The 24,369-nt window shown below is 31.5% G+C and overlaps 2 protein-coding genes across 4 annotated transcripts; one reads left to right on the top strand and one right to left on the bottom strand.

Annotated features, from left to right (window-relative positions):
* The first annotated feature begins 7,274 nt into the window (after positions 1–7,274).
* On the top strand, positions 7,275–9,231 carry LOC112282826 (mediator of RNA polymerase II transcription subunit 7b). Of its 2 annotated transcripts, none has more exons than XM_090250624.1 (5): positions 7,275–7,510; positions 7,769–7,838; positions 8,074–8,240; positions 8,520–8,593; positions 8,912–9,231. In XM_090250624.1, the coding sequence occupies exons 1-5, from the start codon at positions 7,376–7,378 to the stop codon at positions 9,012–9,014; spliced, it is 549 nt and encodes a 182-aa protein (XP_090106750.1). In that variant the 5' UTR covers positions 7,275–7,375; the 3' UTR covers positions 9,015–9,231. The 2 variants fall into 2 exon arrangements, with proteins under 2 accessions (XP_090106750.1, XP_090106751.1); XM_090250625.1 differs by lacking the exon at positions 8,912–9,231 and adding an exon at positions 8,747–8,897.
* Positions 9,232–16,771: 7,540 nt separating this feature from the next.
* Positions 16,772–23,483, bottom strand: LOC112282871 (long chain acyl-CoA synthetase 4). Of its 2 annotated transcripts, none has more exons than XM_024520992.3 (20): positions 23,349–23,483; positions 22,760–23,009; positions 21,673–21,736; positions 21,483–21,572; positions 21,196–21,252; positions 20,920–20,968; positions 20,664–20,740; positions 20,503–20,542; positions 20,143–20,237; positions 19,868–20,035; positions 19,523–19,633; positions 19,215–19,302; positions 19,060–19,126; positions 18,850–18,925; positions 18,580–18,697; positions 18,131–18,379; positions 17,834–17,973; positions 17,460–17,642; positions 17,173–17,292; positions 16,772–17,077 (listed from the first exon to the last, which is right to left on the bottom strand). In XM_024520992.3, the coding sequence occupies exons 2-20, from the start codon at positions 22,921–22,923 to the stop codon at positions 17,036–17,038; spliced, it is 1,998 nt and encodes a 665-aa protein (XP_024376760.1). In that variant the 5' UTR covers positions 22,924–23,009; positions 23,349–23,483; the 3' UTR covers positions 16,772–17,035. The 2 variants fall into 2 exon arrangements, with proteins under 2 accessions (XP_024376760.1, XP_024376761.1); XM_024520993.3 differs by lacking the exon at positions 23,349–23,483 and adding an exon at positions 23,258–23,320.
* Positions 23,484–24,369: the final 886 nt, after the last annotated feature.

Raw genomic sequence — 24,369 nt, 5'->3', positions numbered from 1 at the left:
CAAATGATTCATCTATTATAATAGATGGTCTATCCCAATGATTATTTATAGCACAATATAAAACAGATAATTTTATACTCATATTGATTTTATTCCTTCTAATTTCAAGATTTTCTATTGCATGAGGTGAAGATATAATGTGCATGGGAATATTGTCATTAATTGATAGTTTCATAGGTTTAATAGGAACTTTTACAAAAATAATATTAAAATCACCATCTATTACAACTTTTTTCTTTTGTGGTTGCTTATCTGGTCCACAAGTCCTTTTAAATGTTAATATTTTAACTTAAAATATATTAATTAGTAGTATTGCAATCTAAGCAGGTTCATTTTGAGCCTCATTAATTAAAATTCTTATAATTCAAGGCATATTATTGAAGCTATCAAGTATTTTATTTACAACCTATTTTAGATACAAAATCTTGACAACTTCAACTTCAACCAAAGTTATTATAGGATTAAGATTCATTATAAAGATGTTTCTAGTGCTTTAAATGTAAGTGTTATATTTCTTTGTTGATTAAATATTCCTCTCTGAGCTCTCAATTATACTCTAAAATTTAAATTTTTGTTATTTTCCTATTTTATGATAATTAAACATGTTAGATTAGGATTTATATAAGTGAAATTTAGTTTTATAGAATTTTTAGGATTACAAACCTTGATGGTATAAATCATAGTCTAATTCCTTGAATTAAATTAATTAGAACTAAAGTGATAAGAGTTAGAAAATTAGAATAGCAACTTAATTAGTTTAATAATTTAGAGGTTGTTAGTCATTACTATAAGGGTTGACTAAAAGCCTATGAATGCATCTATGATCATTCACATGATTTAGGAGTTGGAATTATAATTCTCTAAAACATTTAGGGAAGTTAGCAATGGTAATTTTGGATTTTCCTCCAAATTCCACAAATTCAAGCGGCATGGTGGTTCTTTTACTTAATGGGAGCCTTTTTAATGTAATGGTGGCACCGGATTTATCTCGTGGAGTGAAGAAAACAAGATCAGCAACCTCTCCTTCAAATTACAAGAGAAGCAATGAAATTCTCATTTTGAAGAATTTCACAAAAATTGCCAAGATCCTTGTAAGTAAAAACTTCCATGAAAATTATAATTGAGCTTGGATTGAGGCATGTGAGTAGTTGATCTTAGCTTAAAAAGGTATTTTGAATACAATAGTGAAGTTATATTTACAAAAAAAATGCTTTCTTGACCACTTACAAGAGCCATCAGCCTTGGTAAAGAGATTGGCTCTTGGAAGAATGAAGGCCGTAGATCTAGATTAGGGAACTTAAAAATCAAGGGTGGAGATGTAGCCACCCTTCTACGAGCCTCCACTCAATTGTATAAGAGAGGCTTGGTTTTCCAAGCCCTCTCTCTCTCCTCTTTTGGATGAAGGGTACAACTATGCCAAAATTTGGCCAAAATCCTAATCTTAATTTAATTTAGATTTTAATTCTCATTTTGAACCTTGTGATTGTGTATGTATGGATTTTTCATTGTGAAGGATGGTCATTAAGTTTTAAAATATGTTTCATTGAGGTAGATATCTCCTTGGCCTTCCAAATACACCAAGGGTTTCAAGGGCCTCGGATTTTCTTCAATCAGTCACTCAATTTCTGTTGTCTCAATGTGAGATTTCAAATAGTTGTAGCTTTTGTTGTTAGCTCTCCAACAAGATAAGATTTGCTTGATTTGGAGTAAGAAGGAATTTTTGGTGAATTTTTTAATTTTAGGGAGTCGACTGCCTTTGCAGTTTGAATCAATCGAGTTTGGAAATGCATTTCTCAGTGCCTCGTGATTGGATTTATTTGAAATTTTGAAAGCATCAAGATTTATAAGGTAAGCTCTGAAAGGCACAAGTTTTGGTGAATTTGTAGACAATCTAAATTTTTAGTGAATTTCTAAGTGAAGAGGGTTAGTCATCATGGTAGTTTGGATCACTCAACTTAAAAGGAGGAATTCTCACGATTGGATCATTAGATTGCAACGAAGGTTGTTGGATCAAAAGAATCTTCAAATCAGCCTTGCAACAAGCTAAGAATCATTCAAATTGAAGCCAATTACAAATTTTGGCAAATTTTGGAGTAGAGGGGGGTTGCTGCCTTCAATTCGTAGGTGTTGTCAAGGTACCTTCGCTTTCACCTCTGTCACTTTATTTTTACTATCATCTTCATAGTGAATTGTAAGCTCCACATTTTACTTTTTGGCTAATAAATTTTAAGTTTAACTTTTAACCTTTAATATTCTCAGTTTAATTTTTGACTTTAATTTTTAACTATAACTTTTAAACTAAACTTTTAATTTTAACTTTTTACTTAACCTTTAATCTTAACTTTTAACTTAATTTTTTTACTCAACTTGTTTATTTTAACTTTAACTTAACCTTTTAATTTTAACTTTTAATTTAACCTTTTAATCTTAATTTTTAATTTTAACTTTTTTTAACTTAACTTTTAACTTAACTTTTAACTCAAACTTAAGTTTTTATTCTTATGGTCAATTAATAGTAATAACTTAGTTAATTATTTTTATTATGTTTTCATAGTAAATTTCATTTAACATGTTAATTTAATGTTGGTAACCATTGCTTGGAAGGCCTAAAACTAATTAAATTTTTAATATAAAGATTTAAATTAATCTAACAATTACACAATTGGGAGCTCTCCAATTCTACCTCTTGGACTTGTTGTGTGGCATAGGTTTCATCAAGTGGTGAAATTTGGCCTCACATCCTCCTTAAAGAGATGAGAATAAGTTCCTTTCAAAATGGCAATTTTGAAAACATGCACGTAATAATGTGCTAATTGATGGATCAATAATACAAATAATACTTAATGAATTAAAACCAATGTATATGCCTTTTTGTTGATGAGTTCCAATGATATGCTATTGAAGTTCTAATATTAGAATCTAAGCATGACAAGTAAATATCTGTAGGTGAGATATATTTGGAATATAACATAAAATGAACTCTTGTGGTGTAATAATTTTAAGAAAAGAAAGATGGAAGCATATTAATGCTATAACATGCAAAACTGCATGACTTCACATAGATGTAAGTAAATTTTTTTGAAGAAGGAGTGGCCAAGTAATGAGTTGTATATGCTTTATAAATGACTCTGTAAGTCTATTTTGAGTATGTTCATATAGAACACAATATTTCAATTCAATCCTTGTTGGAATACAATAGTCTTCAAAGGACTTTTATGCAAATTCTTTTGCATTGTCCATACGCAATGTTTTGATAGGATAATCAAGAAAATATCCTCAAAAACAAATAAGCATAGATATAAGATTACCAAATACCATATTTTAGATTGATAAAAATGAAATATGTGATTGTTTGTCTAATGCATCAATAAGGACGAAAAAATAACAAAATCATCCAAATATTGGATTAATAGGACCACAAATATGACCATGCAACCTTTGAAGCATTGGTAGTAACTATTGTAGGAGTTTCAAAATCAAAGGCTGAGCAATCATCTTACCTTGTAGTTATATATAACATAATTCTATAGAATTTACATCTTTAGGTCTTAAATTATGTCGAGTTATACATGGAATTATTTTTTGAAATAATATAGATCCTACATGTCTCAATCGTCCATGCCAAAGAGAAACATGACTCTCTATGATAGATGATGTAAAATTAAATATAATAGGAAGCTAAATTATAATCCTATATAAACCATTTGTTGCAACAAAGATTTTTTTTACAACTTTATGATTTTTTTCAAGAACCAAAATCTCTCATCTATCTAGAATTGCAATTGAGAGGTGATAACTATTAACACATACATTTTTGTAGTTGATCAGACTCCAATGTACTCTGGGTGCAAACATTGTATGTTTACATTTTATGATAGAGCCTCCAAGTAATTTTACTATTGCTATTCTTTTTTGAAAAAAAATGCATTTGTTTTGGCCATAGTTATCAAATTTTTAGTTTTTAAGGTTGAAAATTTTTCAATAAAAAATTTTCTATTCCACAAGATAGTATGTGTTGTTGTAAAATCAATGAGCACATTATTTGACTCATTATTAGAAGTTTTGTCATTCATATAAGCCTCTAAATCATCAACACCAATTAAATCCATGGACACATCTATAGTATGAACTTGACAAGCCTCAATTCAAAGTTTTTTATTTTTTTGGAATATTTTAACAAAGTATTTTGAAATACAGCATATATGTGCCAAATATCCAATCATTTCACATTTATAGTAAGAACGCATCTATGATTTTTGTTTTCTACTGTAATTAGTTGTAGAACGTTTATTCTTTCCATATGGATGGAAATGGTCATGACCATGACTGACTTGGTACTTATAAGTATTTTTTCTATGTTTGTATAATTTATTTTTAGACTTTGGAATATTAAGTGCATGAGATTCTAGAACCATGGTTCCAATAGGATAAACTTTTGCTTTACGTAAGAGTAGCTCGTTTTGTTTCTCCACAAGAAGTAGATAGGACATGAAATCATGATGATTCTAAACTTTCATATTCTTATATTATTGTAGAAGCACAACAAATGTAGGAAGAAATATAGAGAGAATTTTTTCAATCATTTCTTTTTCAGAGGTGTTTTATCTACATAAATGTAATTGTGAGATAATATGATATATTTTACTATTGAAAGCATTTAAATTTAAAAAATCTAAGAAAAATAAATATGTCCAATAATTACATGCAAGTGGAAAGAAAATGGTCTTTTGATGATCAAATTTGGATTTAAGATTCTTCTAGAGGTTGGTTGGATCTTCTATTTCTAAATATTAATGTTGCAATGCAAGTACAAGATATTGACGAAGAAAAATAAGTGCTTTCCAAAGGATAGTAATAAAAATTGAAGTACTTATAATAGAAGATTCTTCAAACATAATTACATCTAAGAGTTGTTCTACAAATAAATTTATTTTTACTATTTTTGCCCATAATAGATAATTATTTCTTTTAGCAACCAATGGTGGAAATAGAAGAGCTTGAAAATATTGGGATGCAATAGTGATAGTTAGAAATATAGTAGAAGCAGTTGAAGATGTTGAAGCATTCATTATAAATAAATTTGTGAATAAAAATACAAAATCAAGTAAAAAAGATTAAGTAAAATGTACCTTAAAATGTCAAGCCAAATAAAATGATAAAGTTAAAACTTCAAATCAAAAATATTAAAAATTTTAGGATTTTTTTTTTTTTTTTTTTTTTCACAAAAATATGGGTCTAGGGTGGATTGCGGCAAGGTACAGCAGTTGGTGGTAGGATGCAACATATGGTGGTAAGGTAGAGCAAGGTGCAACAAATTGGCGATAATGTATGGCAATACAGTAGCAACAACAACAATACAACAGCAATAGTGCAATAGCAACTCAATACAACAAAAGCAACAATTTATCAGTAATAGTACAACATCAATAGCACTATAATAGCAGTAGCAGCAACAACAATTCAATTTAGCAAAAGCAGCAGGACAACAACACATCAAGAATAGCACAACAAATACTCAACACAAGAACAATAGTAGTGCAATAGCAACTCAGTATAGCAATAATAGTAGCACAACAATAACACAATAAGAAAACAATAATAATAGCAGCAGCAACAACAACACAATAACAATACCAACTTATAAAAAAAATTAAGGAGAAAACAAAGGATAAAGTGCACATAAGTTTTTGAGAATTAAGACTAGGGCATAAGAGTAATTGTGTTGATAATGTGTTGAGAATGTTTTAGAGAGAGAGACAAGAGTAGCTAGAAGTAATATGCACATACATATAAAAATATAGACACAAAAGAAGTGAGTTTATTGATAGGGTTAATTCTCTTATACAAAGAGAAGGAGAGAAGATAAATAATTTCTTCTCACTACATTCAAAATACTATAGGTACAATATTTACTGTAGACTACAATAAATAGTATAGAAAGCGCTGGCTACATTTAATGCTCTCAATAATAACAGTATTATACTTATAATAGTATCTTTAGGTATTACCTCCTTGTTGCTATTGAAAAGTTAGATGACACATACAAGATTCAAAATTCCTACCAAATTAGAACTAATCTCTATTAGCAATATTTGCAATGAAGGCATGAAAAATACTTGTTCCATTGATTATAAAATATTTTAAATTTAATTTTTTTTTTATACTACATTAATATATTAAAGATAAAAATATGTATGAAACTAAAATAATTAGATATCAAATATGTATTAAAAAAATAAATGTATTCTAGACAGTTTGATTTATTAAAGATAGAAATAGAATTATCAACGCATACTTTCAACTCAATACAACTTTTTTTTCTATCATTCACTCTATGGTTTTATTTTATTACATAGATTGTGTTGTCATATGTGACATGCTCTTAAAATATGTTATTTTTTTATTTTTTATTTTTTATTTATAAGCGTCAACTCATAGCATAGCAACAACTTAAGTTAAGGCAAATAAATGAACATATGAAGTTCAAAAAGAGCTTTATCATATATTACCTTGATAAGATTCTAAAAAAATAATTATGTAATTTTGTATAAGAAAATATTTTTAAATTATATTTTACCTATCTAAGAAAAGTAAAATTTATACCAGAATATTATTCAAACCTAGAAGGGAAAACTATGAACTTATTTATACTAAAAATTGTGGTTAGTTTTAAACAGTTGTCACACACAACAACATAATTGATTGGTGTTTATCTTACTATGTCATCAAAACAAATGTACTATTACATACGTTAATAAATAAAACATTTGATTTTGTACATCAAAATTCAGGTAATACTCCATAAAAGTTTATATATATATATATATATATATAAAGACTTTACTTTTCCGAAATTTCTATCGTTTTTTGTCTTTTTGTAAAGTTGAAGTCATCCAATAATAAACGTGCACAGGTCTTAATTTTTAAATTACACTCAAAAAAATTTGTGTCGATTTCTAAAATAAATTTAAAACTTTGCAATGTAAAAAAAAAAGAAAAAATATTTTTTATTTTATTTTATTTTAAACCATGAGTTTTCCACTCTAAAAAGGTAGAGGTAAAAAAATCTGAATTTTTTCACCCAATTATAAATCGAAAAAATCATAAACATATGTGTGGGTATATACAAATACAGACACGAACTAGTGGAAAATAATTTCTACTGACGGCGAAGGGGGGTCTCCTCCCCCACGGAAATAGGTTGCCGGGCTCAACAGACAGTCCCGCATTCTACAGCCGCGGCCAAACTGCGCGGAGAGCTCAGAATGGGCTGTTGCGATGCGATGCGAAGCGAAGCACGGCGAAGTGCTGCATTTGTGCTGTGGAACGTGAATTTGTGGTCAGGATCGGGGGTCGGAGCGATCATTGAGGGCCAATGTCTGCATCTGCATTTCCCCCTCCTCCACCGTATTACAAGTTGTACGCGGAGTACAGCGATGACCCGAGCTCGGCTCCACCTCCGCCTCCTCCTGTTGTCGGTACTTATGTCCAGTATGGTGCGAATTACACGGTTAGTGACCTACCCCAGCTTTGCTTCTCCTGTTCGCGCAGTGTTTGAATGTCCGTATCTCCTAGAAGCAACTGCAGGTGATGCCGCTTTGTTTCGGATTTTGTAACGAAATTCAAAGCGAGTTTTTAGGTGTTAGGGTTTAGGTTTCGTGGGAGCTTGATGGTTTCGAGTTGCGCGTTTGGTGATACACACACACAGATTAATATCTATATATAATTTACCAGCTGTTTCTCGATTTCTATGCGTGTGAAATATTAGACTACAGACATTCTTCCTGGATTAGAAGAGGAGGGTTTACGACAACTCTATCCAACTGGTTCTGACGTTGGTGAGCTTTTTTTTCTCTTTTGTTTAACAATTTCTTTGTCTCCGCAATTTTTTTCCACTTAGGAGCTGGAAAATATATTCCATAGAATTCTTCTTTTGACAATCAGTTGTCGAGGATATCGTTTATTTCTAGTCGAAAGGAGAGTTTGCTCATGGCAGTCATAGTGCGTTCATTGCTTCCTGCTACGTAATATGTGTTTTTAGTAGAGACCGTATATGTTGAGATATGTAATCAGATTACAAGAAGGAGCTGCGGGCTCTGAATAGAGAACTTATTCTCCAGTTCTTGGAGCTGATCGACGCATTAATAGAAAGACCTTCACAGTCAGCCCGTTGTGTTGAAGATATCACCCTAATATTGCGAAATGTTCATCACTTGTTGAATTCTCTTCGTCCACACCAGGTTTTGCTCACATCCGATCCTGTCTGAGATTTATTTAGTAGTGCGAGATAATTTTATTATTATTTTGTTTTTTTTCAATCACTAGGTTTTGGTTGGATTGAGTTTTTTAATTACTTTGAGCTGTATTTACTTGAATTTTGTGGACTTTGTGGGTGTTTTCTGCTTGTGATTTTGAATTCTTTGCAGCTGTCTCAATCGAATGATTCCTATGAGGTCGTTGAACTTCAATGGAATGATCTGTTACATAGGTCTGTCATTTATGAGTTTTTATCTGACCAGGCAAGAGCAACCGTGATACATATGCTGGAGGCACAATTAATTAGGCGGAAGGAGGCCCTCGCAAAGATTCGCAGGTATGATTTTTCGGTTGATGGTTTCTTCTCTACCTGGCTGTGTCGTATCCTAGAAGTTGTTAGTGGACATCAGCAACACGTCTTCATGTACGAGGAAGTATGTCTAGCATGTAATAGAAAAGTAACTTCAGACGTTTTTTGTATGATGCACAGAAAGAGAGCAGAGGCTCGAGCAATGCTTCAAGAGTTTTCAGTCACTCTGTAGATCATGCTAGATTGCTTTGGCTCAAGTTTAGAAGTTCCTGTGGACGGATCTTGTATAAACAACAATTTTTGAATGTGTATAAAGCTAGCTCTTTCTTGACATTTGATCAGCAGTTTGGATGATTTGAAACGACTGGGATTGTTTGAAGGGATGCTATGCTGTATGAGGAAGATCAGTGATAATTGCTGGTATTGTTATCAAAGCATTGTAGGATAGAGCGCCACAATTTAAAACTTCCTTGGGTTCAAGGTACCTGTAAACTTCAAAGTATGTTGTATGTAGGCGGAAAAAAAGAAAAAAAGAAAAGTGCGTCCTCTTGGATTGTTTCACAGTTCTATTGTTTCAGGTAGTTATTTCTACAATTGTACTGAATTGGAACATCCTCTTTTAACTTGGTGTTTAGGAATGAATGTGTTCTATGAAATTCCATCATTATGTAGTGACTCGAGAGAAGTTCAGCAGGAGGTGCAAAGGCGGGGTTGATGCAATGGAGTCTGGAGCTATTAACCAAAAAATTGAGGACCTTGAGTGTTTGAGATTGCCACCAGCCTTAATTGAAAATTATTATTGAAAACTATTTTTGTTGTTATTTAAATGGAAGTTTTGTTTCTTGGGTGCCAAGTTGTCTTTTGAAATAAAGACTTATTATATAATTTGGGTTTTGGTTATAATTATGTCTATGATTATATGTAGCTTAATAGGTTTTATAATATGGCATGTATCATTGCCTAAATTATGTAGCAATCCACAATGAATAGATTATGTGATTATTTCATTGTTAATAGAAACCAAGCCTATAAAAAGGAGTTCCACCTTTTTATTGGTATTTTATCCAAAAATATCTTGATATCCATGAATATGATTTCTTATTCATATTGTTTTGCAACACAATATTTTTTTTATTATTTAAATTTTAAAAATATTATAATTATAATTAACTAATTAGCTATTATATTAGAAATACCATCTACAATAGCAATTTGTGTCTTTTTTCTAAAAGACTGCAAACAAAAGCTTACAGAAGGATATTTTTTCTATTCCACTAAATCCATCAATAAAGAAAATTCTTCTCTAATTTTAATCATTATTTTAAAAAAAGATAGTTGCATCATAGGCAATATGTAATCTTTATTGAATAAAAAATATTATTAGGAATTTGCCTTATTTTTGTTAGATCTATGGCATGTGGTATACAAATATTTGGCATCCTTGGATAAATATTAATTGATTAGCAATCTTATCATCTAGTTGAGATAGACCAAAAATATTTTTTTATATTTTTTATATTATTTTAAAAAGAAGATTAAATACCTATTAATACTTTGAAGATGAAAAATTAATTATTTAATGTAAAAATATATCCTTGTAGGCATAATTTACAAATATAATCTTTTTATCATAAATATGACATTTTCATTCTAAAAAAAAAAACTAGTATTTAAAATATTTCTAAAAACATAAAATTGTATAAATAGAAATCATACGAAATTTGGCAATTCAATGTGACTAATCTTGTATATTAAACAAAAATCACTTTATGTCATTTTCTAATAACCTACAAGCAAGAATTGCATCATAAAATAGAAGATACAACATTATTATAACTTCTTAGATCTTCAAAAGAATAAAACTTTGAATATAGAGCAAAAGTAAATGTGAGTACTAGTATTTTTTTTTAAATGTTTGCAGCTATATATTTGCTAATATAAAAGAAAATTTACCATGCTTTTGTATACACTATAATTATCATTTTTTTAAAGTCATGCTTTAGAAATTTGTTGTAAAAATGGTTTTTGGTTGTATCATTATTTGTACATATTTAAATAATAATAATATTAATAATAACAATTTTAAAATTTTGCCCTTTTATTATTTTTTCTACATTTCTATTAGAAATATAATACATTGTAAATTGATTTGGAACATGAATATGTAATTATTAAATATTGTGGCTCTTATGGTAGAAATTAAAAATATGTGTTTTTAAATATGCTTCTAGTAATAATACATAGCAAGCATCTAATTATTGTTTAAATTTACTAGAACCTTCTATATTATTTTCTTCACATTCAAAATTTGATAAAAAAAAATTATATTGTTATGTCCTTTATATACAAATTTATAAAGAATTTTTTATTTAAATTATTATAAAATGCATCTCAACATTACAATTAAACATTAAAAAAATAGCAAGATTATAAAATACTATCTATTATTTTTTTGTAATTATTTTCTCTCATCTTTATGATTTTTTATTACTTTTCTTGCAATAATATGCATAATCATTTTTTAACTTAAAAGTATTTTCTAAAAATTCTTATGAATATTTTTTTATGTGTATCACTTTATATTTGAAATGTCTTCAAGGTTGGTGAATCATATGGTTTGTTATCATAGCATAAAGATGAGTTTTGAAATCAGAAATTTCTAATAAAAAATATTTTAATAATAAAATAGATCATTTTGTTTTTCATATTAGTAGAAGACAATCAAGATGTGAATATGCAATAAACCACGTTTTATAGAATTCAACAACATGATTATATATAATACTTTAATTGAGATTTCTATGATTTATTATAAAGGTTTCAAATTTACCAATTAATATTGAAAAGCTCAATTGTTCAAAATTAGAAAATATAGAGATGTTTGGTCGTCTAATAATTTTTCCAATATTTTTGGTCAATATCAGTTAGATGTAAAGATAGCAAAAATTGAGAATTCTATAAACTTGAATTATTCTAATTGTAACAATGATGATACATAAAATGAAATGAGTGCCTCTTTTTATTCTTGAAACCATCATGTACCATATATCATAGGATATACTTGTATTCCACTAGTATTTTTTATATAAAATCATAATCAAGCATACTAATAATAAAAAAGACCATATATATAGTAATTTTTTAATCTTAATAAATAAGCCATCAACCACACAAAAATTATTACAAATGTTTTTAGATATATTTTATATAAAATAATATTAATAAAAAGTACTTCTACAATTAGAACATTTTACTTATATACGTTTCTTATTTGATTCTACTCTATATATGTTGTAATTATTATTGCAACCTTTAATATATGTATATATAAGTTTTTAAACTAATCCTAATAATAGATTTAAAATAATAACAAAGATTGAAAAAAAACACTAAAGATAATTCTAATAGATTTCAAAAATTATATTATTAAAATGACTTTCATTTCTTATAATAAGCTTATTTTTAATCAAAATTTCTTTTTTCTTTCATATAACATAAAACAACTTATTACATGCAAAAAGTAAAAGCACTCTCTTGCACATTTGGTAGAACTTGATTCTATTTTGCTCTACAAGTAATAAAGATAAAATAAAAATTATAAAAATTACACAATTATGTTCAATATAAAATTTATTATCACAAGCAATATTATGAAATTATTGATAAATATATAAACGTGGTGTAAAAGGACTGAATAAAAAAATTAAATCAACAAAAAATACTAAATTTATTAAATGGTTATCTATTGTAATTCTTTACTTATTTTTTATTTATTTTAGAAAGATTGAGCAATCATTTTTTAAAATCTAAAAATAATTAACAAAAACTTGTATAGAAACAAGTCTGATATAGATGCAATTTACTTTTCAAAGATTGCAACTGGGGCAATTTTCAATAATTAACACTTAAATTGAAAACCTTTAGCTCTTTAGCTCTTCTATTCTATATTTTATTGCCTTTTTGCATTCAATGATGTTCTTTTAGAATCACTGCTGTTGAAATTTTTAACAATCATTATCTACATGCACCAATTGATATGCTTTGCAATCATGAACACATTCTATTTCTTGCAACTAATTGATATGATCAAATCAATGTATTTTTATACATTTGTTTCTTTTCTTTTCTTTTGTGAGTTGTCTTTGATAACAATTGTGTCATATGATTTACATTGTGAGCAATTTATATTCCAAGGTGAATAGATAATCCATAGTATTTTATTTTATTTTATTTTTAGATTAGCCTCCTCTATTAATTCTTATATATGTATGTATGTATATATATAATATAATAATAATAACAATAGATAATATCAAGAAAAAACCTAATATTCATAATCAAATTCTTTCTAGAAAATGTTACAATTTATGTACAAAGTTTAAATTTTATCTTTAATATTTTTTTATTAATATCTTATATATGAAAATAAAATCAAAATATTTTTTATTTTTAATATCTAAATAATCTTATAATTATTTTTACATATATATAATTCTTTTCAAATATATCATTCATATTTTTCTTTGGTCAATGGATTTTATTTTAATCCAAAGAATGGCTAAATTTTATAATCCTAATCTTTTTTATACCAAAATAATATGCACAGCCATAGCCATAGTCTTTGAGGCACAAGTATCAAATACATTCAAACCTTTTGTAAATTTTATAAAATGTTTTGAATGCATTTTTTATAATTTTATTTTTAAAAATAACTAATATTAAAAAATAATTAGATACATTTAAATTTTTTGCAATTAAAATTTGTACATATTAAAAGCTAAATAAAACTAACTAAAAACTTTAAAACATAAATATTAAATTACACTCATAAACACACACACACACACACACACATATATATATATATATACAAAGGAATTTTATTTAATATTCAAATAAATCAAGTTGAAATCTAAAAGAAATATAAGATTAATTACTAATATAAGAAAATACAATTTTAAGTGCCCAACAACACTTAAACAAGACGTTGACATCAAGAATGTTACTCTACTTCAATCTAGCCATAGTTGTTGTTCTATTCATATGTGCACAATTTTAATCTGTCAATAATGCATTCACAACTAGCAAAGCTTAGGCACCAACCTTATATTAAGCCCAAATTGTGCAGAATTTTAATTGTATTACTAGAAATTATATACATTTTTTTACTTAAGTTTTTTATTTTTTCTACATATAAACTTTGACCAAGAAAACATAGCAAGTTAAAGCAAATTCGATCTCTTTCATCATTGACTTTGCATGTCTTGTTACAAAAACACATCACTTTTATGCATCATAAAATTTCCTTGTGTATGAATAAACATTTATTGGATTAATAAAAAAAAGATATTAATTATGTTATGAAATAATTAAAAAAATAAGGTTTAAATTCTATATTATAATTTAAAGGACATAAAATGAATGAAAATTTATGAAATTAGTTACTATATAAAATATGTTATTTAAAAATAAAAAAACAAAACAAAACAAAACAAAAAAAAATGAGAAGTACTTATTGCACAAAAATGATCAGAACTACCTATTAAAATATATAAAAGAAAAGAATCAATCTGTAGTTCTATCTTTTTATTTCAAATTAGCACATCATTTACTCCTGAAGTTAAAGAAAAAATATAATTATTTATTTTTCTTAATGTTTCAAATAAATAAAAAAATAATTATCTGAACTAGTAACATTTAAATCTAGAAAATAAAATAAATATTTTAAAATAATTTCTTGTTTGGTATTTTCTCTATGGAAACTCAAAAAATACATTTAACTTCTTTAAATATTCTACTCTTTAGATTTATGACTTTTTTGAGAAAGAAAAAATAATCCTAAAAATTAGAAAAACAATAGAATTTCGGAAATTATACATAGACAAATAAAGCAAATTATAGTTTTACTTCCTGTGACTCTTATAAATTATTAAAAGGAATAATGTTGAATAGTGAATGATTCTTCTTAATTACATAAGAAATGTAAAAAATATCCCTAGAAGAAAAAAGTCATATAAAATAGTATTACAAATAAGTTATTGTAGTAAGAATATTGTCTAAAGAATAGCAATATAACAAATGTATATATAGAGAAGGTTTGTTGAGAAGGCTAACAGAATAAACTTTTTCTTAATATGATATTTGAAAGGAATAAACTAAGAAATTTTATTGTAGTGGATTGGAGTAGAAAATAGATGTGCAAGTTTGTTATATTATACAAAAAGAAAAAGAAAAAAACATATAATTCTTGGTGGATAAAGATTAAGAAAATTAAAAAATTAAAAATTAAAACCATTAGATAGAAGTAATTAAGTGTCATACTTATTTCACATGTAAACATCAAAGCTTTTAATAGGATTTTTATAATAATAAATTATTTATATTTTATTTTAAAAATTTTTATTTGTATATATATATTCTTGGTACATATAAGCATAAATGTACATAGGAGATGGTCTATATATATATATATATATATATATTGTTAGAAATTTAGATGATATAAGAAGTTAAAGTATAATGGTTCTTAAATCTATTATTAGATCTCAACATGCAATGAGACTGAAATTTCTAACAACCCTTTTTGTTTCATTCACAACATGCCACATCCTTTGGCTTTTTCTTTTTCTTTTTTTTTCCTTTTTTTTTTTTTTTTTTTTTTTTAAAAGAACCACCATTCTTTTCAGGCCCAATATAAAAACTTATGCTTGTGAGAAAATTAATTTTATTACGAAAAAAAGAAAAAAGAAGACAAAAGGGTGTAGAGACAAAGAAACTCCTTCTAAAATAGAGTTTAAGGGATTTCCCTATTATAAAAATATTCATACTTATACTAGTATCCTTTAGAATCTCAAATTAATAAAGAAATCATCAAAAATATTTTTAAATAACTATACTAATTCTTCTTTTTTAAGTCAATTTAAAAATTCAATGTAAAAAGTTGTATTATGAATAAAGACCATTGGATTTTAAAATATAAGTGTATATAAATAAAAATCTCTCATATATTTTAAAGAAAATAAAGTGAAGTATCAAGGATGTAAATTTAGATAAAACTATAATGAAACAACACACTTTTGTGCCACTATAAGGAGAAAATAAGCAAAGATGAAATAGACATAAGATAAAATATATCTATATACATATATATATATATATATATATATATATATTTGAATGGCTATTGCTAAATATATAAAAAACCAATAAATATTAAATCATGATTGAAATATAATTAAGGCATTAACAAGACTAAATATGGACTTATTCATGTTTCTATACATATTAGCTTTTAAGAAAATCTTGCAGAGGCTTCCCAAAGACTATTAGGGTTGTGACTAAACCTAAAGTTTTAATTGCTTCTACTCCAACTTTTAAAAGTATAATACTTTTAATCCTTTTTTTAATATCTATGTGACATATTTGCAAGAGTCGTAAGATTTGATCTATTTCTAGAAAAGTTTCCCAAAGTTTCTTGAGAAAGATATTATCCACATAATCCGTTTCTACCAAATTTTATTTATTTATATTGATAAAGATAATTTAGGCACTTGTACAAATAAGAGCTTTGGCTTACTTATGTGCTCATAGTTTCTTTTTCTTCTTGTTATTTCTCTTTTGATTATAATTATGAATTGTCTCTAATTAAGTTTCTTTTCTATTCATCTGAACATTAATTTTCGGTAGAAATATTAGAAAAAAAGAATGTAATAAAGAGTTACATGCCATTATTGCAACAATATACTACGTTATGACATTTTAAAATATCCTTCCTATTTGTCTTATTACTACTCTTACTAATATCTATCCTTTCTTTTATTCTTTTTGTTTCTTAAATCTCAAATAAATAAACATTACACTCATTTACCTACAATTACTCTCCTTTTCAAGTGAGACAAAACAAACCCACATGACATAATATTTACTCCTAGCACACACAATCAAAAGTCAACTGTTGAGGCCGGAAGTTGGTGTACTACGTGCATCGTATCATGTCCGTTGACTGCAGGATGAATGTTACGCACAATATGGTAGGGAAAAGAGAATTAAGCGGAAAATTCACACATTAAATAAAAATATTTTCGTACGATAAGGTATTTGTTGAGACAAAGTGAGGTAAAGGTTACATGCAAACTAAGTAAAACACTGCTTTGTTGCGCAACGCAATTGTCAGTAGTTTTCCGGGAACAGATTGCCATAAGCAGCTAAGGTAATAAGAATCAGTCATTGAAATCATATCTGGTTGTTTTCAGACATGGTAAAAATGAGAAATTTACAGTAAGGCGCCTGCATGGAAGACAGTACATAGATCTGATAAATGACGAGTTGCAAACACGCACTCGGATCAGTTAACTAAGATCTAAAAGGCACAAATGGAAGACGATGGAGGCGCATGCTTGACAAACGAGGACAATGTGGAACTTCTGAGTAACCATCAAAAGTAGAAAAATGTCATCTTTCGACAAATTATCATTGCTTCTTCTGGCTAGCGTAGATCTCATCAATTTGAATCTGCAAAATCCAATTTAAGACCATACATCAGCAACTTCTGAATGATATGCAATTGACCAATGTCTTCTAAATGCTCATCAAAACAGTTTACGCACCTTGTAATATTCCTTCAACTGCGGTCTCTTGAGCTTGAAGGTTGGGGTTACTAGGTTACGCTCCACGTCAAACGGCAAAGGCTCCAGAACCATGCCTTTTATGGCCTCAAAGCCCTTGACCTGCCACATTATGGGAAGATCGTCAGAAACCTGCGTCTTAGAATATTATTGGAAAGCCAATGGCACTTCTGAATGGGAAAATTTTATGATGATTTATTAGCAAGCAGAGGTCAAATAGATTTCGTTTCAGTAAACTTGCTCATGGATCTGAATCCACCAAGACTTACTTTCTTTTCCTTTCCGGTAGCGTTTACAGCAGCCATAATGTGCGCTACAGCCTTTGGATCTTTGCAAATTTGAGCAAAGTTCCCTTCAACACCATTGCTTTTAGCCCACTCCTCGAGTTTAGGTTGATTAGGAACACAAACTGCGAGAAGTGTGGACTCGAAACTGTTCCCGTAGACCCAGATCTGATCAATGAAAGTACTAATCAGTTCACTGTCACATATAAGTAGCGCAAAATGAGCTACTACCCCAAGTAATCAGTAAAGCTTTGCAAGGCTAGAGAAGATTTTGGCACATGGTCATTAACCTGGAGTAAACAAACGTGGAAATGATGTTGAACATAGTGAGAGGCAAGAGCTGGTCACAGCTCTAATACCTGATCGATAGCTTCACATTGACCATAAATACTCTCAAGGTTCTCGACAGCAACGTATTCACCCTGTGACAACTTGAAGATGTTCTTCTTCCTGTCGATGATCTTCAAGGATCCATCTTTCTTCCACTCCCCGATATCACCTGCAGTTTTACGAAGAGAATCAGAATGTAGACCATATGCAGCAGTTCCACAGTGTTAATATAAACAATTCCAACGAAACAAAAAGACACTCTCTGAGGGAAAAAGCAAGATCCAAATTATTTAAAAAGAAAACGTCAATTAAAGAGAAGACATTACCGGTGGAGAACCAGCCATCGACGAGAACCTCATCAGTGAGATCTTGCCGCTTGTAGTAACCGGAGAACAAAGTACTACCCCTAATGCAAATTTCACCCCTGGAAGAATCAGCAGAATCAGCGTGATAATTTAGCTCAGGTACTGACACCAATCGAACCTCGATGTTGGGTAAGGGCGGTCCAACAGTTCCATGCATACTGATCACGTTCGGCACCTGGATGAAGCTTGCTGCGCATGACTCGGTCAACCCTGCAGAGAAGACGTATATTATCAGTAAAAAGATGATATCTTCAGTTGCACGTGCATACTTGGAGCCGTGCAACTGACTGCTTATGCCGAAAGGTACAACAATATCACGAGACCAGGTTTGGTATGGAAGGAGCTCTATTCCAGGAAGACACAAAACTAGCAAATTCCGCAAACAAGGTGACACAATGTAAAAAACATACCATAGCCTTGGACAACTGGTGCACAAGTGACAACCCTTAAGAACTCCTCAACGTGACCAGCAAGGGGTGCAGCCCCGGATATGACGATCTTAACATTACCTCCGAGGGCCATTTTCACCTGAAAAATAATCGCCGCGAAATGTGGTGAAAAAGCCATGTGGCCTGATATATCCCGAAAAAACATGAACAATAACAAAAAACAAAATAGTTCTTCAGCAATCGATTCAAACGAAATTGTGAAGATAGTAACGGGTAAGGTGTGCAAGTGACCTTATTAAAGACGAGTTTGTCGAAAAATGGAGCAGCTTTGTCATGCTTGTGACCATCGAACAGAGACTTCTTCTTTCTAAAACATGTAGTTAAAAGGACATGTAAGTGATGTGAAATCAGAGGACCAGTTGTAACTTGTGACAATGAATTCAAAATACTAATATTGACTCAACGCCTAAATTGTGGATAGTAGGGTGTTATAATTCTTACCGTTTTAACCCATAGTCAAACAACATCTTCTTCACCCCACCAGCAGTAGAAATTCTTCCGGATATCCCTGTAAACAGTCAAATTAAGGAGTGGTTAACTAGAAATCATGCATAAAGAAGGACATGAGAATGGAAGTGACGAGTTGGGAATCCAACCAGCATGAATTCGATCGAAGACACGAGGAACTGCAACAAAAATTGTTGGCTTTAGCTCCGCTAAATCCTCAGTTATCTTCTTCACATCCTGAGAATCAAATCGACATAATCAACCACACAAAAATTGTTTGTAAACTAATATTCCATGCTTCTCAGAAAAAAAGCGTGGACAGCTCGACAACACGGTGACCACTGTATATAAGGACTTAGGAAGTTCTCTAGGTTGAAAGATGATATTCATTCCTTTTCATGGAAAAAGACATCATGCATGAAAACAAGCAATAAATAAATACAGATTGAAAACGAACCCCTTGCCAAAATCCAATGGAAGCTCCGAGGAAAACATAAAACTCTTCGGTAACACGATCAAATATGTGGGCCAGAGGAAGAAATGAGTAGTAGATTTCGTTAGAATCATGCTGCACATATCAAGAATCAATCATGAACCCCTGTCAGACGGCAGAGAAACACTTGCACTAGTAAACAAAGTCAAGATGAAAATAGGATTTAGATAATCTAACTCTTCACACGTTGCTGGGCTCCGAAACATTAAACAACATAGTAAAACGCACGTTCAGAACGAAGACTTCACTCAACAACAACAGAAATTTTGGATGATTTAGCAGAGCTATAGCAGGATATCTTGTCTTTACCGGCTCTTTCCTTGATTTCAGAAAATGATTAAGACCAGCGATGGCGCTCAAGATATTCTCGTGGCTTAGGATCACTCCCTTGGGCTCACCAGTTGTGCCACTGGTATACATGATAGTAGAAATATCAGATGCACTTGGAGGTGTTAAGTCATGAACATTTTTCGCTCCCTGAACACCAAGCGAAGCAAGAGTCAGCTACTACCAACGTGTGTAATATTAAAAGTTGAAAATTACATCAAATGCTTTACAGCAGAAAATCTAGGGAAGAATCCTACCAGATCCACAAATTCATCCCAGGAGTAAAGTGCTGCACCCTGAGCTGAAGCTGCTGTCTTCTGTGCATCTGTGTAAGTTGAAAAGCTCACTAGGGCTGCACAGTCAGTGTGTAAAGGTAAGATCAGGCATAAAAAGTACGATAAACCCACATCAAAAGTTTGATGGAAATGCAGGAACACCCTAACCATGAGAGAGCCTCTGAAGCGATAATGACCTCGTAGTCTACGACATCAACACCTTCGAATACCCAAAAATAAATAAACAACAAGAAAAAAAATCAGATAAAAATCAACAAAAAGAGTGAGGCTGCCAGACTAAAAAGCCTGAGCGTTAACCGTAAAAGTGGGATGAAGTATTACTTTTCAAAGTTTCGATGCACTTAGAAAGAGAGGCGAGGACCTTCAACAAAAGCACGGAATAATCCCCGTTAACACACGCAATGAAGCAAATCCATCCGCACAAGAATTAGATAAGGGAGCATGAAGTTGTCATGTTCAAACATCTGTAGAATCAGACATACCAAATCAAGCTTCGTATTGTGAATGAAGGCGATGGACACTTCTGCGTGGTTGATGATAAACTCCACGGCCTCATTACCTGCAAATTATTGCAAAACGGAGCCAGGCGTGCAAACAAGATGAACAAGGAATTAGCGCGAAGCAACGTAGTGTAAGAAAGAATGCACAAGCCATTCAGGAAAACATCACTTTTAGATTTATAAGAACTAAGGAGGCCATCCGCACGACCAGAAATACAAAAAGAGGTTCAAAGAGTACCCAAAGTATCGTAGAGAGGGACACACACCATGCTCTGGGCGTTGCATGCCTGTGATAAAGCAACAACAACTTACAATTGTTAGCGAGCAAAAATGACATGTGAGAAACAAAGGAGTAACAATATAAGAGACAATTGAACCCTACTTGTGTAGCATGAACAGTAACAAGAGGATTTAACAGCCAAGAGATTACTGTTGAACGTGCTACCCAATTCATTAGCGGGTGCAAAAAGTATAAATGCAGAACTTAAAATCTCAAAATCGAAGAATTACACACCTCCATGGCCATGAACCACTGCGGGCAATTTATGCCATAAACTCCAATTTTGCTTTTCTGGACGGAACAAAGTGACATTCTGTGAGGAAATGCTCCCATTCACGCATAATTAGAGAACAGATCCACGTCCCATGAGGAAGTTTACCAGCTAATTCGATATAGTTCTCTAATTAAAAGATAATTATAGTGAGTAATTTTCTTGATGTCCTCACTGACTTCAAAGAAATGTCCTGTATCGTCGAGCATTTTTACTACGAACACATTGGCAAAAGGTAAACGGAACAAACCGGCTGTACGCCAATGTGACGAATAGCAGAACCGATTTGGACCACTGTTTCATATACTTGCTGGTAATTAAACCAAATGTACTTCCCAGCCTGCGCGATTTCATAGTCAGCACACATTAAACTTCAACACTGAAAAGACTTCAGCAGCTACCTACCCAGCAGGATGAAAGGAATAAGTCTAGAGACTTACCACACCGTCAGTGATTTCACGATACCCCAACATTTCTTTTTTACCATCTCTATCTTTCGAAGCTCTGCGTGTTACAATACAAAACAACACTTTCCTTAATCACGTGAATATCACCCAGCCATCGACTCTGCATAGTGCCTTACTCATTAGAAACTGAATGCCAATGCCATGATACTGGCATCAGAATCAATCACAGTTAGAACATCCAGGTGGCACATTTATCGGTTCTGTTCTATGACAAAGTATGAGCCGATACTTTGGCAGCTTCAGAACTTCATATTTCTCAAAAATTGTGTGTGCAAGAATAAAAATAACAATTAGACCAGATCATAAGCGTCAAGAACAATGTCGACAAATACTCAGAAGTGCAGCACGCTAGCAACAAACACCAACTATTTACAACGACCGCAAAGGCAACGCCTACTTTCATGACTGCATCGGAAACCAATCAGAACCCGTTACACTGCATACTGGGAACGTCCAAAACCAACAAAGCTTTTGACGACGACGACATCCAGGTACTTAATACTCCGGAAGCTGGAACTTACCAGAGAGAAATAAGCTACTTGATATATGGTGCACTCTAATTAGAAATGTAAAACAGCTGGGTTTGGACGTATCAAGTTCAACAATTTGACCGTTCACAAACTCATGAAGGAAGTGTTTGTGATAGACGAGCCACTGTAGCAACTGACCATTCACAATGTTCAAACCTGACGCATTCTCCAAATTCTTGTTTCATAATTGCTAAAATTTCGTTCTGCGCATTCCTGAGTGACTATTGTTGATTGCATTACTTGGTCCAATTATTGTAGAATTGCTTTCCATACACATCGATGTAAGCTGCAACTAACAGCCTAGACCTTCTAAGCAGAGAAATTTAAGATTTGAGTGTCTCAAACGAACATTAACGATCGCCGATTTCAGTTATTCAAGGAAAACTTATGTCCCATCTCATGTTCTAATGCTCTGTCGACATTCTCATTCAATATATTTTTCGTATCAATTAACTAGCACATTCAACCAACGAGTGTCCGGGGAACTAAGGAGAAACGCAGGAAAATACTCAATAAGAGGAGACACTCACACGAAACTATCCCAAGTTGATTGCATCCCTGCGGGCAGAGAGACTAGACCATCCTTGGCGTAGACGCTCCTGTAGATAGGTCCCTTCGACGGCACTCCATCCTTTCCTAGAACAGCATCCCCAACCTTGACAATAAAACAATCTGGCTCTTGGGCAGGTCCCATCGGAGCTAGACAACCAAGCTTCGCCGTCTTAACGTGAAGAAGCCACCAAATCCAAGACTTGTGTCACCAACCACGAACCACCAAACCTGCTCAAAACCCCCTTCACACCTTAGTCTCACATACTCCGCACAACTTGCAAACTGCAATCACACAGCCTAGAGCGACGACCCCTCCAGTTAAACTCAACCTCCAACAAAAACTCTCTCTTTCAGTAGAGAGAAACTCCGTGCGACCAACCACAGACTAAAAGCTACACGGAATTTTCCGTAAACGATTGGGTGAGAGAAAAAACAGAAGCTAAAAAAAAACACGAGAGAGTTGAACACGCTTGCACCAGCAATGCAGCACCGAACAGGCCACAGAATCGGAACAGAGCGATTACAGAGTGAGAGGAGAGCAACAATGAGGCAGAATCAGAGCATTACCACGCGTCGCAGCGCGGAAGCAGTGAAGAGAAGCTGCGAGAATTGAAAGAAGAACTGGAGGTTTGAATGTGAGAACTGGAGGGAAGTCAGCGATGGAGTGACCGCTGCCAACAGATGAAGCCTCCGAGAGAGAGAGAGAGAGAGTTAGAGAGAGAGAAGCCACTGGATGAATGAAAGAATTCATAGTATGTCGTATATCGTATATTATTGTAATGTGTCTCCCCGTGTGGATGGATTATGGATGAGAAATGAATAAGCGGCGGGGGCGTAGCCTCGGGAGCAGGCACGTGCGGTGGGGTTTTATATTTGGGGCCAGGGTCGGTCCCGCTCCTGATATCTTTCATTAATAGAGTCTCCACAGGATCTAGCCTCGTTCTAGGTGAGGAAATCTAGGGTAGATCCAAAGCCCTTATTCTTTTTGTGTTTCTATTATTACATATATGGACAGGATTTTCCCAAATATTTATTTTTACATATTTCACTGCACGGGTTCATCTTGTTTGGCTCTTTAAAAACACTACCCATGTTTAGTAATTTGGTGCCCATTTGTTAATCAGATATTTTGTGTGGAGGTTTGGTAAGTGCCAGACTCAACATCATGTTCACGTTGGTTTTGTACAGTTCTGATAGAGAAGGATAACTATTAACTACATGATTCAAATATCTTTGTGGGTTTTTTAACCCCAGTCTTGCATGGTGACTATTGACTTTTACCAAACAGTTTCATTGTTACCTTTGGACTTAATGCACCTTTTGATGTTATTTGTTGTAGACCCCAATATTTTCTTGTGTATAGAACTGTAGAATGAGTCGTGTTTGAATTAGGGTTTTCAATCTCATTTGTGTGTGTGTGTGTTTTTTTTTAAAAAAAATTGGTGTTTTTAATCCATCAGTCATTCATTGCTTTGTATTTGATACATGTTGTTTGATGTTGGAGAAATGTATAGAAGCCATGACTTTCAAGTTGGTTTTATCATCCATCCAATAGGCTTGTCTGATATTCCACCCATACCCTTCATGC

The sequence above is a fragment of the Physcomitrium patens genome, chromosome 5, assembly GCF_059467195.1.
Source record: "Physcomitrium patens ecotype Gransden chromosome 5, ASM5946719v1, whole genome shotgun sequence".
NCBI lineage: Eukaryota > Viridiplantae > Streptophyta > Bryopsida > Funariales > Funariaceae > Physcomitrium > Physcomitrium patens.
Note: the sequence above shows the minus strand (reverse complement) of the source record. Positions and strands in the feature narration are given on the sequence as shown.

Coding starts and splice junctions, on each gene's coding strand:
- LOC112282826 (XM_090250624.1), top strand. CDS start 7,376: ATGTCTGCATCTGCATTTCCCCCTCCTCCACCGTATTACAAGTTGTAC. Junction 7,839..8,073: donor TCCAACTGGTTCTGACGTTG/GTGAGCTTTTTT, acceptor ATATGTAATCAG/ATTACAAGAAGGAGCTGCGG. Junction 8,241..8,519: donor ATTCTCTTCGTCCACACCAG/GTTTTGCTCACA, acceptor TTATCTGACCAG/GCAAGAGCAACCGTGATACA.
- LOC112282871 (XM_024520992.3), bottom strand. CDS start 22,923: ATGGGACCTGCCCAAGAGCCAGATTGTTTTATTGTCAAGGTTGGGGAT. Junction 21,573..21,672: donor GTGAAATCACTGACGGTGTG/GTAAGTCTCTAG, acceptor GAAATCGCGCAG/GCTGGGAAGTACATTTGGTT. Junction 20,238..20,502: donor GTGCATCGAAACTTTGAAAA/GTAATACTTCAT, acceptor CTGACTGTGCAG/CCCTAGTGAGCTTTTCAACT.